General features: G+C 41.1%; 1 protein-coding gene across 1 annotated transcript in view; it reads left to right on the plus strand.

Annotated features, from left to right (window-relative positions):
* TXLNB (taxilin beta) overlaps positions 1–13,383 on the plus strand; it is a 56,698-nt gene extending 43,315 nt beyond the window's left edge. Inside the window, exons 7-10 of the mRNA XM_019550165.1 lie at positions 1,457–1,531; positions 6,675–6,767; positions 8,809–8,904; positions 9,829–13,383. Of these exons, the coding sequence (XP_019405710.1) occupies positions 1,457–1,531; positions 6,675–6,767; positions 8,809–8,904; positions 9,829–10,383 (819 nt within the window). The 3' untranslated portion in view covers positions 10,384–13,383. The remainder of the gene's footprint in view (positions 1–1,456; positions 1,532–6,674; positions 6,768–8,808; positions 8,905–9,828) is intronic.
* Positions 13,384–14,489: the final 1,106 nt, after the last annotated feature.

Here is a 14,489-nt window from a genome sequence, read left to right on the forward strand (position 1 = left end):
CTACTACCACCCTCTGGGTGCGGCCCTCCAGCCAGTTGGCGACCCATTTGACTGTGTGGGTGTCTACACCGCAGCCCCCCATTCTGCAAGCTTTCAGGATCAAAGTCCCTTGGTCAGGCTCTGGGAAAAGTACAGATGGTACAAGATGGTAAAAAGTCCCCATGGAACTATACCTGAAGATGGCCCCATGGACTTTTTACCATCTTGTACCATCTATACTTTTCCCAGAGCCTGACCAAGGGACTTTGATCCCGAAAGCTTGCAGAAAAGGACCATTTTCTTGCAATTTCCCAGTTGGTCTAATAAAAGGCATCATTTTGGAACCAAGAGTTCTAGTTCTTTGTCTATAAAAACTTTCACAGTGGAATTTTAGAGTTTTCTATAACTATTTATAGTGCTCGCCCCAAAAATGCTCTGTACCAGAGGACTTAGTTATGTTTTCAGGTATAGTTCTTCAGTATCTACTTTGGTTATTCTCAATACTTTTTGTTTCTATAGGAAAGTTGTTCTGAACCCTTTTTTAAACTTAAGGCATCTTTCATTAGACTCAAAGCACCCCTCAGAAAATGCCAGCTGTTAGCTTTCACTTTTTTTCATGACTACAAAGAAATACTGGCAATAGAGCTATTTGTCTGGTGCAAAGAATTCAGAAAGGCCAAAATAGATCAGAATGTTTTTGGCTTCCTACTTGAAATCTCCGGATTTATCATGTGACTCATGTTTGTACACTATCAATGTTAAATCCAATGTAAACCATGGCACCCTGGTTGAGAATCACTGCTATGGGACATGGTCCCACGTTAAACCAATCCACTTACCCATCATTTCTCAAGTTGCCTGTAGGATTTCACCCTAAAAACATTTACATTTGGCTTTAGCAGTCAAAGAAAACACTAAATGTTTGGAAAATGCTTTTTCCAGGCATTTCTTAAACATTTCATTACTACGTCAGGGAAACTTCCCGTCTTTAGTTATAAATAATTGTTAAACTTCTACTAAGTGTTTTCCCAGGTGCTGGGAGCAGCAGCAGCTGTTGTTCTTGCTGTTCTAAATGGACACTGAGGGCTGATGCTGCAGTCGCCCAACCCTTGTAACACTACTGAGAACAGGCACGGGCTCTAAGTCGTATTAGCACAGACGCATGCCACAAGGAGGATTTAGGAGGCCCATAGAAGTTTGAGACAATTTCTGTGATTAGCTGCTGCACTTTACTGCACAATATATTGTGACTCTCCAACTTTCAAAATAACATGAAACACTAATCTCTGAAACATGAAACAAACTAGCTGACACATGAAACAGACTAGCTTCTTGTGCTGCACTTTGCTGGGGCTAACTTCTGTTATTTCCAAAAGGTGCTAGTGAATATAAAGAACACGTTCATGAGTGAAGCACTAGGATTTAAAATTATAAAAGCAAGAAAATAACAACATTCTCTTTGTTGCTCTATCCCCAGCTCCTCAATCAAGCTGCAGAATGGAAACTCCAGGCCAAAATGCTGAAGGAGCAGGAGACTATACTACAGGCCCAGGTGAAGTAGGGGAGTCCCGTGCATGGTGTGCCTTTGTTTGCCCATTTTTAGCCCATGAGACACATCCCAGGTAAAATACTTGAAGTGCTTTATAGGTGTTCTTTCTAATTCCATTATCAAACATAAAGAGGCCATGGCAATGGCATAACACTATTTCCAGTACATAGAAGAACACGGAACTGTAGTGCAAATCATTCTGAGGTGTTTGCATATGTATACAACACTGATCCATGGAGCTATGCTGAACTATAGCTGGGTGTCCATACCAGTATACCATCCATATCATTTTTTTCATCCCACCACTACTTGCCCTCTAATCCACTGAATATTTAACTTGAAGTACTCAAGTGAGGTCTTAAGTGTGTGCTTAAGTGGTCTGAATGCAGATTCTCATTAGCTTCCAATGAAGTGGTTATGCACAGAGGGCTTTTATACAGAGAAGCTTTCAGACATGTTTATAACCCATTGGGCAGGGCTTGGGAGTGTTGCTATGACAATCCCCACCCACTCACTCACTCCTTCTTTGCATATGCCACGTGCTGAAATAAAAAGTCATGTGGGTGGCTTTTCATACATGCCTAGCACTGTATTCAGACTTTCATCAGAGCAGCTATGTGACATTTTTCCACTATGTGGCACAGGCAGAACATAGGCTTGTTTTCACAGAGGCATTTTCAAGCACCGTCAGACGTGGCCTAGACTTGCCTGTTGATTTTCTGTTCAGCTAGTGCTTGATAAATGCATTAAAATAAATTTTATTTTAAAAATTGTCACACAGATCAGGCCTGAGTAGAAGATGAGTAATGTACAGCTGTTACAAAAGCACTGACTGGTTACCACTTCACCCAAAAGAACTGATAAAATAATTCAAGACCTTGAATCTTCATTAAGAATTAAGAGGGACTGAGACAATATATATCGTATCCCTACCCTTACAGAAACATTAATAGAGAATGATATTTTAGAATGTAAGTGAGACTGAGAATGATCTCTGTTCTACAAACTTTATAAGGCAGCCTGAAGAATTCTGTTAACCCAGAGAGAATGATCTGAGAAATGGTGTGCTTACTACCCTCTGAGTGCTTGCTGATGGTCCTTGGAGAACCCAGAACCTGTCCAACTAACAAAACAAAGTGGTCAAAATAGTGGCAACAGCTTGCCTCTACTAGTGCTTCCACTGGTATAACCACCATTCAAATACCACACCCAGTAACAATGGGAAATATTATGAGGGAGAAACGGCTATTATAAACATAGCCTTTGTGGCTCTGGATCTGTTTATGGGCTAGAACAGCATTTCTCAACCTGTGCGTTATGACCCAAAAGTGGTCGCAAGAATATATGAAAGTGTTGTGACCAAACTTTAAAAATGGATTCTCCTTTAAAAGAAAAAAATGTGGGAAACTCTGGCTTTTCCCTTGCAGGCTGGCAGAGCTCCAACCTGCAAGGGGTTGCTTGGGGCCCCTCATGCCCCACACACTGGGGGGCTGGGGATTGGGGATGGGGGGGCAGTGGGTCAGGAGTGAGGGGCAATAGGTCAGGACTGGCCATTGAGGTTTACAAATCAGTCCGGGTATAAAAAATGTTGAGACTCACTGGGCTAGAACACAGATGCTCAATCTCTGGCCTACAGGCCAACTGTAGCCCATAGAGCCATGGTATCTGGCTTATGGGACTCCCCATAGGTTGAGTAATTTAGCAGTGGGGAAGTGGTGTCAGTTAATACAGTCACTGTCCCCCACTTCCAAATTTCCAGTCCCCAAGCCTCGCACTGTGGGTTGGAACCAGGCCACATCCCCTTCCTCCTCCCCACCTCTGTGCAGTCCATTCAAGACCAGGCCACACCCCTTCCTCCCACACAGCTGGACTGCCAGACCACACCCTGTCCCCCTGCCAAGCCATGTCCCTTTTTCCCATGGCTGGTTTGGAGCCAAACCATGCCCCCTCCCCTCCATGGGGCCAGGTTGGGGTCCTGCCACAATCACACTGGGTGCCAGGTCAGGACCACCAGTCAGGTCCAGTCCAGATCAAAAAGGTTGAGCACCACTGGGCTAGAATGTAGAAGTGACATTTTCGAAGCAACATGCTGGGGGTGAAAGTACAACTCAAAGAACAGCATTATTTTTTCTGGCCTTCTTCTTACCCTATCTGAGTAAGTTATGTATTTCTTTTTGTGGAGTATCTTACTTCCTGCTGTGTGTCCAGAGAGCTACTTTGGCTAGCAAGTAAAGGCATAAGAAATCAAAGCTTTCCATGGCTTTTTCCATCAACCTGTACATGGTGCATTATAGGATTTCCCGCTCCACCCATTTTTTTTGGAATTACAGTCCATGCAAGACAGTCTAGCTCTCCTGTGCAGTCACATCAGAGATGTCTTCATCTATATCTCTGTGAATATAAGAAGGTCTTTTATGTACATTTTCAAAGGTTAAAAAAAGCAGGGAAGACACTGAAGAACATTACATTATTTATTGCGAGCTTTCTGTTTATGGACACAAATTTGACAGGTCCCTCTATCAAACTTCAAAGGTCTCCTGAAGTGTTGGTCCTAAATGCAAATCTGTTCCCAATTTTCTTTTAATTAGCTTTTATGCTGGGTTCAAAAAGCTTTGTGTATCAGCTATACCTTTGTAGCCAATTTAATGAAATTGAAAGGACAGATAAAACAGAATAGATTTAACATACATTTCAAATGGTAATGAAAAATTGTGAAAAAGGAACCCAATCAGTCTGTTGACAGTGCCCCGTGCTCCTCTCACATTGTTTAGTTAAAGGTTTCAGTGTCTGGTTTTAGCGGGACTACTCACATTCTTAACTTACATGTTCTGGTGTAGCGTAGCCTTAATTTGAGAGGCCACGTAGTCAAAGAGGTCTGTTACTTCAAAATATTGCAGTAATTCTTCTTCGTTATTTATTACTTACATCACCATAGCTCTGAGACACCCCAGTCTTGGACCAGTTCCTATTGTACTTGGTGCTGTTAAAACACAGAACAAATAACTCAGTTCCTGCCTCAGATAACCTAAGCAAGTTAGAGACAGCATATGGATATAGACAGACTGGGAAGCCCATGGAATGAAGAGACGATATTTGTCAGTATGGGAGGCATCATTTTTGCCCAGTGTAATCCCAGAGTTGTATTCTGCTCCATTTCATAAGGAGCAGCTAAGCTTCCACTGAACAAAGCAGTAACATTAGCACCAGTGCCTTATGCTGGAGAACTCAAATGCTTGTCACAGTTAAAAAAAGTACTTGGTATTAACTCAAAACACACACCTATTGTGTGGTGATCCAATTCAATATAACGCACATGCTCTCCAAGTGTACTACTTATGCTAGCACCTTGTGCTTTATATTTTGAAAGAAAGCATAAGATAAAAGCTAACAGAGGCCTTCCATTTTTGTTGTTGTCTGAATAAGACCCTACATTAAAGATAACAAATTGAACTGAATGTAAAATGTGGTGACTTTATGAGAGTCTTCACTGTAACTCCACACCCCAGCTTTGCAAATGGAGCCACCATCTCTCTGAGGGCGTATTCGTTTAAAGCACTACCTTCTGCTCATTCAAGCACATAATTAACAGAATGGTGGGAGGGTTCTCATTCCTATAGCACTACATCTATAAATTTATATCTGAAGCAGCAGCAGCTCTCTCTTTTTACCCAGGGTCTTCACCCACACAAGGAATTTAAGGGCATGTCTACATTGCCTCCATGCCACACACAGGAGCACCACCACAAAGCACCTCTTGGCCATTCACTCTCACTCGATACACACTAACTCCCAGAAATGAAGCAACATAGCTGCCTTAGAGTGGCCCTCAGCACATGCCAATGATACACCCACTGTCTCATTTTGGGAGTTGGCACATGCAGAGTGGAAGCTATCGGGCAGGACTTCCTTCATGTTTTGGCTTCCAAGAACAGCATACAGAAGGTATGGACATGCCTTGCCAAACCATGAAAGTGAAGCTAAGTGCTCTTTATCTCTCTGTGATAACATGATTCATGGTCATAACAAGGGATGGTTCCTAATCCACAGACTAGAAGACACATTAATTTGTTTACTAAATTTAGATTATATGAATTATTAGTGTTACCCAGAGATCCCAGCCAAGATCAGGGCTTGTCACTGGACAGGCATATTTTACTCTGAAAGAATTATACTATAATGAAGCACAAAAGATGGGAGGGAAAGAAGGGGGAAGGGAACACAAAGAAGTGCAGTGACTTTCACAAGAAAGCAGTAGCATTAGGATTTGAAGCCAGGTATCCTGGCTCCTGACCCAGTAACTAATAGTAGTATTGTTACGCATCTAATTAACATTTAGAATGACCCATCAGATTTCACGGGCCAACATTGCCCTTCAACTTAAATCTTGTCTCTCTCTTGTGTTTACCCTCATTTACATATTTATCTTCAGCAACAATCATATTCTAGATCAGCCTACATCTTGCCAGGCCTCTCGTTAGTTCTGCCAATCTAACTCTAACTCTTTTAGTTGCTTCTCAAAAAATAGACCTTCCTTTTCTATGATGTCCTGGTAGCCTCTCTCTGCACCTGATCCATTCATTTCTCTAGAAACATGGAAAAACATGACAGTTGTATGCAGGTGTTATATTCAGGTCTTGTACTTAAAACAAGAGTCCCTGGGTTCTTTTCTAGGTTTCACTGCTGTCTGCTTGAGAGAACTTAAGGACATCACATATGCAAACATGTTCAGCAGTCACCACTTATTAGGGCTTTCTCCTCTTTTTTGGGAGATGGGGGGAAGGGGGCACATAAAACCAGTTGAGCCTGATCTTCAGCAACAATAGTTTCCAGCTACTTTTGAAAATATTGGCCAAAATATTTCTGCTCGCTCTCTCAGTTTACTCCTCTGTAATAGAGAAATGATAATACTTCTTGACCTCATAAGTGTATAGAAAGGCTAAATTCACACAAGTTTTTGTAGTGTTTTCAGACCTCCAAACAGAAGCTGGTCTGCAGCCACTAAAATATCTTAACATTTAATCAGAGTTATGCCCCTCACATTTAATTAAAATAAGAGCTAATCGAATAAGATCAGTTTGCCCTCATGGGGATTGTAAAGCTGATCTGGTTTTTCTTTCTTTTCCTTTCTTTGCTCCTCGATCTGTAGATAACTCTCTACTCTGAAAGGTTTGAAGAATTCCAGAAAACGCTGACAAAAAGTAATGAGGTGTTTGCTAGTTTCAAACAGGAGATGGAGAAAGTAAGTAGCACAGATAATTTCCAAAAACAGCCCTTGACACTTTTCATTTTGATTTGGATGATTCTCTTTTGTGATTATTTGTCTTCGGATTTCTGCACACATGGTAGAATAATACACTGATCACCAAGACCAATCATATTACATGACTCTGATATACTTTCAATGTACATTTCTAATTCCTATCATCAGTTGATACCATACTCCTGTGGTTTGCAACATTTGGTCCACAAACTGTGTTTTAGGAGTCTATGAAAAATGACTACAAACATAAAGTTTTAGATTCTAAGTGGGGCCTGGACCGGATGATCGTGTAAGGTCCCTTCCAACCCCTAATATATATGAATCTATAAAAGGCATTCCATTTCCAAAGGAGGCTGCACCTCCATTTTAATTTTTTTTTTTTTAAAGGGGTCTGCACCTCTATTCACATTTTTTAGGGGTCTGCAAATGAAAAAAAGGTTGAAAATCACTACCATGCTCAAAGTTCAGTAGAAGAATGGATCTAGGATCTGCTCTTTACAGAAACATGGATCCAGCTCTTTTGCAGACCTAATGGAGCTATGATGATTTTTGCCAACTTAGAATTTATACCGTTCTGTGTCTTCTCAGCACTGGAGGTTGAATATTCCAGTCTCTTCTCCAGCAAAAAAAAATCAAAATTATTTGAAAGAATAAAGAGGAACAATCCAAATGATACCTAAAATCTAACCTAGTGCTGTAGTGTCCACTTAATATCTTATATGAGTTGGCAAAAATGTTGGCATCAATCTTTAGAGCCCTATTCACCACCACTGTGCACCTTGTGTATTTGCTTCTTCCAATGAAAGAGTATTTAAATATGACCAAACCAGAATCTGGCCCCTTTTGGCACTAGTGTCAATAACAGCAAAGTGCAAACACAAAAGCAAATTGGACCCTTACAGTTCATGTGTTTCAGGATGCAAAATGCTGGCGTCCTGGTTCATGGAAACTTTAATGATCTTCAGTGCTAGAGGCGCTATTGCATCCACAGAGTACATGGTTTTCCCTCTTCCCCCCAAGGCAAGGGTAAGCACAGTATAGGCCTAAGGAGTACCTCAGTATTTGTCCTCAAGAGTGGAAATCTTCAACTAATAAGGAAGGAGAAATGCTGGAAACTGTACTTTAAATTTAGTAAAAGCAACCCAGAGGGGCTTTGCTTTCAGAAGCATCTCAGACTTCAGATAGAAGTGGAAGGAACACAGAACTGGAAGGCACCTCTTGAGCCATCATGTCCAGATCCCAACCATCAATACCTCATAAGACAGGGTCTACTTAAATTGCAGAGAAAATAAACAATTTTCATTGGTTGCTCTTGGCATAAATAGCAAATTTTACTGATATTTCCCTGGATGAGCTCCAGAGGCCCTGCCCCTCAGTGCTGATTGGTGGAGAAATCCTACTGGGGGAGGGAGGAGCATTTTATTTTTATTAAGTCTTTTTTAAGTTGATTTTGCAGACAATCCCAGATTTTGCAGTTTCCGTGAAATCCACAGAATCGTGAACTGAGTAAATTTAGTAATCAGGAATCTACCTTTCCACAGTTTTTCAATTTCCTCCACCCCCTGATAAAGCTGGTATAAAACTGATATTGGCAACAGATCATTCTCTTGCAAGAGATGGTAAAAGAGAACAGCACTGAGTTTATAAACATAGCTTTCCTTTGAGAAATGTTTACTTGCCTCCATCACAGGTACCAGCTTGAACTTGTATTTTCTACATGTATAATTAACTGTGTAATAAACTTCTCCACCTTTAAAGGAGTAGATATCAGAGTGGAAGGCACATGGCAAGAGGGACTCATGTCAAATTTCAGCCCTCAGGAACTAAAACTAAACAAGTTTAATGGTGAGAGTTATTACTCAGTCATCATTCCTTGACAATGGCATTATTATGTTCACTGCAGTTACTGGCAACTGAGCTATAAGTATGCCCTAAAGAAAAGATTGCTAAAATCTGTTCTTACTTCAGTTAACTATTTGGATTTCCTGCTATGAATGAGATTCTCTTCCTGTTTGTATAGATGACTAAGAAGATGAAGAAGCTGGAAAAAGACACAGCTACATGGAAATCCCGGTTTGAGAACTGTAACAAGGCACTACTGGACATGATTGACGAGGTGAGGAGAGGAGGCTGTTTTGAAATGTTTCTTCACACTTTAGAGTTAATTATGACTGATCCAAATGCTCTAGTGACAGTGGGCAAACACCAGTTAATTTTGATGGTCTCTGGATTGAGATCTCTTTTCTTACAATACATTCTTAAGGATCTCTCTTTGTGGGGAAACTACCATATATGTTGGAGCCTAGATATTACTGTATCTGGCTTATTGTGTATAGTCACAGTTTGTCTACATGGGAGTTTAAGCCAAACTAGGTAAAGGTATGAATTTTAGCTGCATTTGGCCACATGCAATCCCTCTGTGGAACAGTGAATTGGCTTTAGTTCACTTCAACTACCAATCCATTTACTTCTAAATTAAAGCCTCCACCAAGAGGTCTGATACTGTGATGCGTTTTAAATTAACACCTTCAGTTGACTGTGTAGATAAACCCAAAGAGCCAAAACCAAGGCCTATCATAACCCCCCAGCTTTTCTGGCTAGCTGGCAGTAAAGTGGAGCCAGAAAGCATAAGAGATGTTTTTTCATAAAAATGCCAACCCAGTCTTGCAAAAAGTCTAGATAAGCCTTACAGTCTTCTGGTGCTTATCTGTGCTGACACCAAGAATGTTTTAATGTTCTCCTATTGCTAGAGATTATTCATCACTGTGTCTATGCATCCTAAAAGGCATGCAGAACGCCTCAAGCACCACAGAAGTGACAAACATGAGTGCAGTAAGGTGAATTTTCCCTAAGTTTTTTGTGCTTATTTAGGAAGACTTCAGTTGCATTGTGCTGCTGTGCGAGAATCAGCTACTTGGCAGGAAAGGAGAGCTGAATATAGCTGAAGTTGTATCTTTAGAACTGCCACATACTTGCGTGACTCACAAATACAAACTCTGGTTTTCTCTATCCTGATTTGATTTTTTATATTTAATCACAGAAAGCAATGAGGACCAAGGAGTATGAATGCTTTGTGCTGAAAATCCAGAGGCTAGAAAACCTTTGCAGAGCTCTGCAGGAAGAGAGGAATGAACTCTACAAAAAAATAAGAGATGCAAAATTCCCTGAAGAGTTAGAAGAAGAGGATAGAAATGATGACATCTTGCAAGAGGAGGCTGGTGCAAGTCCTTCTGTTATTGAACAGCCTAATACAGAGCTGTACACTGCTGATGAGAACATGCTGAAGAATCTGGCTGCAGCTTTCATGGTGACTCATCACAAGGAACAGCCCCTCGCAGTCTCCGACGAAAACACCAATCAAGAGACCTGTGACATGCAAGCATGCAGTCCTCTGCCCCCACCAGAGCCAGAGCTTCTGCCTCATCCCACCCTTCAGCCCGAGATAGCAAGTCACTCAGAGCCAGTGAGTCCAGCACTGAAGCCAACTGAAAGTGAGCCAAAGGATGAAGAATGTGTAGGAGCTCAGGTTCAGTGGCCAACTCAAGATCAGCCCACACAACAAACACCAGATAACGACATGGAAGGAGTAGATTAAATACAATGCAGTATTCAGGCTCATTTTCTACCAACCACAGTTCCTCTTACTCTCCCCAGATTGATTTTAAAAAAACCCCCAAAAAATAAGGCTTGAAAACATGCTGAAACATATTTGTAGGATGCTGTGCTGTTTGTAGGAGCATATAATGCAAATTTTCCTCTTTGCCACCACTGTTACTGTAACAATAGGTCTTCAGTTTTGCTGTCCCTTGTACTCAAATCATAATATTTTCTTAATTATAGTAAATTATAAAACAAAAAATTGCAAGATCTTCTTTCCAGGCATTATGAGTCATTGCACTTGGCAAAAATCATTTGAACGCACTGAGGCTTTGTGTTAAGAGTTATTGCAATACAGACACACATTTTTTAAACTATAATTAACTGTGTCAGTTTGGTTTGGTGTCACATAATGGATGCCCTCTTTAGGCATCAGGTGATTTTAAGAAAGAAGATGAGAATTTGTAATCACAGCAAAATGCTGTGAAAGCCTCAGTGAGCTTGGTCAAATCCAGGACAGATAATAACAACAGGCTCATTTGCTGCCAGATTTCAGTGTCATTGGCAACTGTGTATAGCATAAACACTCACAGCACTGAACATTGACCCTCACCTCTGTTTAGTGCTGTGGTTATGTCACTGCTTTCAACAGAATCAGCTGAAAGGAAAAGAAATTCCTTTGCTAGATTCCTCACAGAATTAGTGGTTTAATCCTGAAGGCCAGATGCTGGCTTTTAAGTAACAGCCCTTGAGCAGGAGGCAGAGTGGAGACACTGTTGCATAGACTGCTCTGTCCATGAGAATGAATCAGATTCCCTCCTGTGCGCCAGTCCTGCTGCACAGGTGGGTGCAGACAGAAATGTAATCCTAAAGCTTCTTCCTCACCCCTTTCCTGGAATCCTGCTGCCCAGAATGCAATCTGTCCTTGCTCCTTCTGGGTACAAGGAATGTGGGAACATGCTGTTGTGAACAGGAGAGGAGAAAGGTTGCAGGTGCACCCCTGCACAGCTACATGTCCACACAGACATCTCTAGCAATAAAAGAACATTAAAACATTCTAGATGTCAGCACAGTCTGAGTTGGGTTTGTTTTTTTAATACATCAGGCAGTTTCAAGACCTCTCTCATCTCTCCCATGTGTTTTCTATAAACACTATGGGTCCACAAGATACCATTCTGACCTGAATGGGTCAACATTATAAAGAGATAGATTGTGTGAGAACAGATGTCCAGAAGCTGGACAAGGAAATTTTCTATCCAAGCAAATCCACTTTTACATGCAAACCTTGATAATCCCTAAACTGCTGTAAAGCAGTCTTTATCAAACTGTGGAACATAAACCACTGGTGTTTCATTAGGTTATAATAAGTGGTCACGCTGTTTCTCTGCCTTCTTTTACTATAATTCTCATGATAAAGGTACATGGTCATCTATGACAAATTTTGAGGGCTAACAGTATTCCATTGGTTGTTAAAGTACAAGAACCACTGTGCTGGTATACTACACATTCAAACTGAAGTTGAAACGTAGATGACCTAAGATAAATAGTGTCATCAGTGAGAGACTGATCACAAAGAACAGAATCTTTACCCTTTATCCATTCAGCTGGCAGTTTACAAATGCTTAAGTGGTATTTTTGTACTGCTTGCAATTTTATTACACATTCAGTGTGGATACATAATTGTCCACATGGTTTCTGAGCATGTGTAGTAGGCTATATGCTGGTTAGGAATGTACACACATACCTGATCGTACGTATTGAAAGAACAAGGAAAAGGAGGGCCCTTCCCATCTTTCAGTTGAGTAGATAGGGCACCCCCCAGCAACCAGGGGACCCTCAACTAGTAGGTGTGTAAATGTCTGAATTGTCAGCGTAGTGCCATAACACTACCTATCCAGTCATGCCCACAGCCCCCACTTTTGGAGCTGAACTACTGCCCCTTGTATTTAACATTCATAAACTAAGCTGGACCCTTGCTCCCAGTAGGAGCAAGGATCCAGGCTAGAAGTCTTTTATCCAGGGCAACAGCTATGGAACTGAGCCATATACTACACAGCTTGCCTGACCCTATACACTCTTTGTGTCTTGAACGCTCAGGGAGCCAGCTTCAAAAGAAACGCTAAAAAGAGCCTTTTACGGCCTTTTCACACCTAACCTGTGGTTTGAGCACTGTGCTAGAAGTTGAACAAATACAGGTTCAAAACCACTCTGAAGAAGGGACCCTAGAACCTAAGGCTTCCACACCCTAGCCAAGGCTGTTAAGCACTCAGCTTATCGGGTAGAAGATCCTTCTGCTCCTCCTGTACCTTGTACCAGCTAGTTGCCAGTTTTTGCAAGACGGAATTTTTAAAATTATCCATATCAGCATATACAGATATAGAGATACATATTCACTCAGCCCGTGCATAGCCTACTACATATGGTCGGTAGCTATTGGGTACTTACATTGCATAGGCAAAAATTGCAAATTTTGTTTAAGTGCCAAGAATGTCACAGCTGGAACACTGCCTTTTGGGTAAGGGAATTCTGTCCAAAACACTTGTTGCAGTTCACCCAAAACACTTTTTACCTTCTTTGCTCATTCCCAATAAGATCTTCTCCCTGGTTGACTCGATATGACTTTTTCTGTTTGCACTGTTTGGTACAATCTTTTGGGAAAGGTAACTGGTTTCAGTGTTCCCAGTATGATTTGTAACAGTTATTTGTTTGGACATTAGCCTTATCTATCCTGGCTGAAATTTTCAAACTTAGAGGCCTAAAGTAGGACACCTACATTCATATTCAGGGTCCTACATAAATGGTCATCTTTTCTGAAAAATCAGCCCACTTAAGTGCCTTGCATTGATAATTTTAGCCTACATAAATCCTTTCAGAAGCTGAACATCTATAATCATTTGATTTACTCTCTATGGGTTCTAGTGTTTTGCGTCTTTAGAAGCCCATATAGCTTTGCCTGTTGTTAGGGTGATTTTTTTTAATTAACATAATTTATATATCTATTAAACCTTTTTTTCCTTTACTCATCTCCTTGGCTTTTTTTTGTCATTTCAATACTCACATTTATAATTAAGCACCCCTAAAATAGGGAATGACAGAATAAATGTTGCCTGGGCATGACATACCTTGTATGCCCACATTATAATACCATCTTTAATTACATGGTCAGTGAAGCAATGCCTCAGTTGCCAAATAACTTCCAATTTCTGCAAGAATGAAAAAAGGATCTTACAGCTAGTAACTGCCTTCACCACACGCCCGTAATTCATGCCCAGAGCACAGTCCATTCCCAAATAATGTAGGGCTTCCTGTGGAAAACATTGTATATAATCATAACCCTCAATTTCTGGACTTAACTTCCTTCCCCTATACTATTCCCCCCTTGAGTTCCTACACTTGTCACCCATCCCTGCATCTTTCACCAGCTTCCATCTGCCATTATTTACCTCTGCATTTTAGTCAAGCAGTCTCACTCTCCTATTCTTGCTCTTCCTCCATGTACATCAGAGGCATACATTAAGGGGCTCAGTGAACAACTGTTCACCAGGGCATCCTTGGGGAAAACTAAGAGTACTGGTCACTAACTCCTGGAAGACCACTTCAGGCTCAACATTAGGAAAAACTGCTTCACAACTAGAGTGTCCAGACTGTGGAATAAGCTCCCTCCAGAGATGGTGCAATCGCCTACCTTGGAAATCTTCCACATCTTATAGTAACAAAACCTTTCAACAGGTATCAGTCCCTCACTTACAATTTTTTTGCCATCAGCACTGCCAGCTTTCCTCACCTTGGTCTTCTTAAAAAGTCTCTACTTGGCACATGAAAACTGAGGTCTTTCAAAATCTCATGATTTGGCCAGATTTTGATGAATTTTCATAAGGATAGAGAAGCCCAATTGATTATGCTAGCACAACTCCCTTCCATATTCCAGATCTCTAGCACCTGCTCCAGTGCATGGAGCTGGTAAATCATGCAAGTGAAAGAGTTTATAAGAATTTGCTCACTGACATGGGCAAAACACTGCATCTTTCCCTAACTTTTAATCAGAAATAGCTGAACTGCTTTTAGATGAAGATACCCCAAAAAGGTGGACTGAAGCAATTGCCA

This window comes from Crocodylus porosus, unplaced genomic scaffold (assembly GCF_001723895.1).
Source record: "Crocodylus porosus isolate Cpor-Errol unplaced genomic scaffold, CroPor_comp1, whole genome shotgun sequence".
Taxonomy (NCBI): domain Eukaryota; kingdom Metazoa; phylum Chordata; order Crocodylia; family Crocodylidae; genus Crocodylus; species Crocodylus porosus.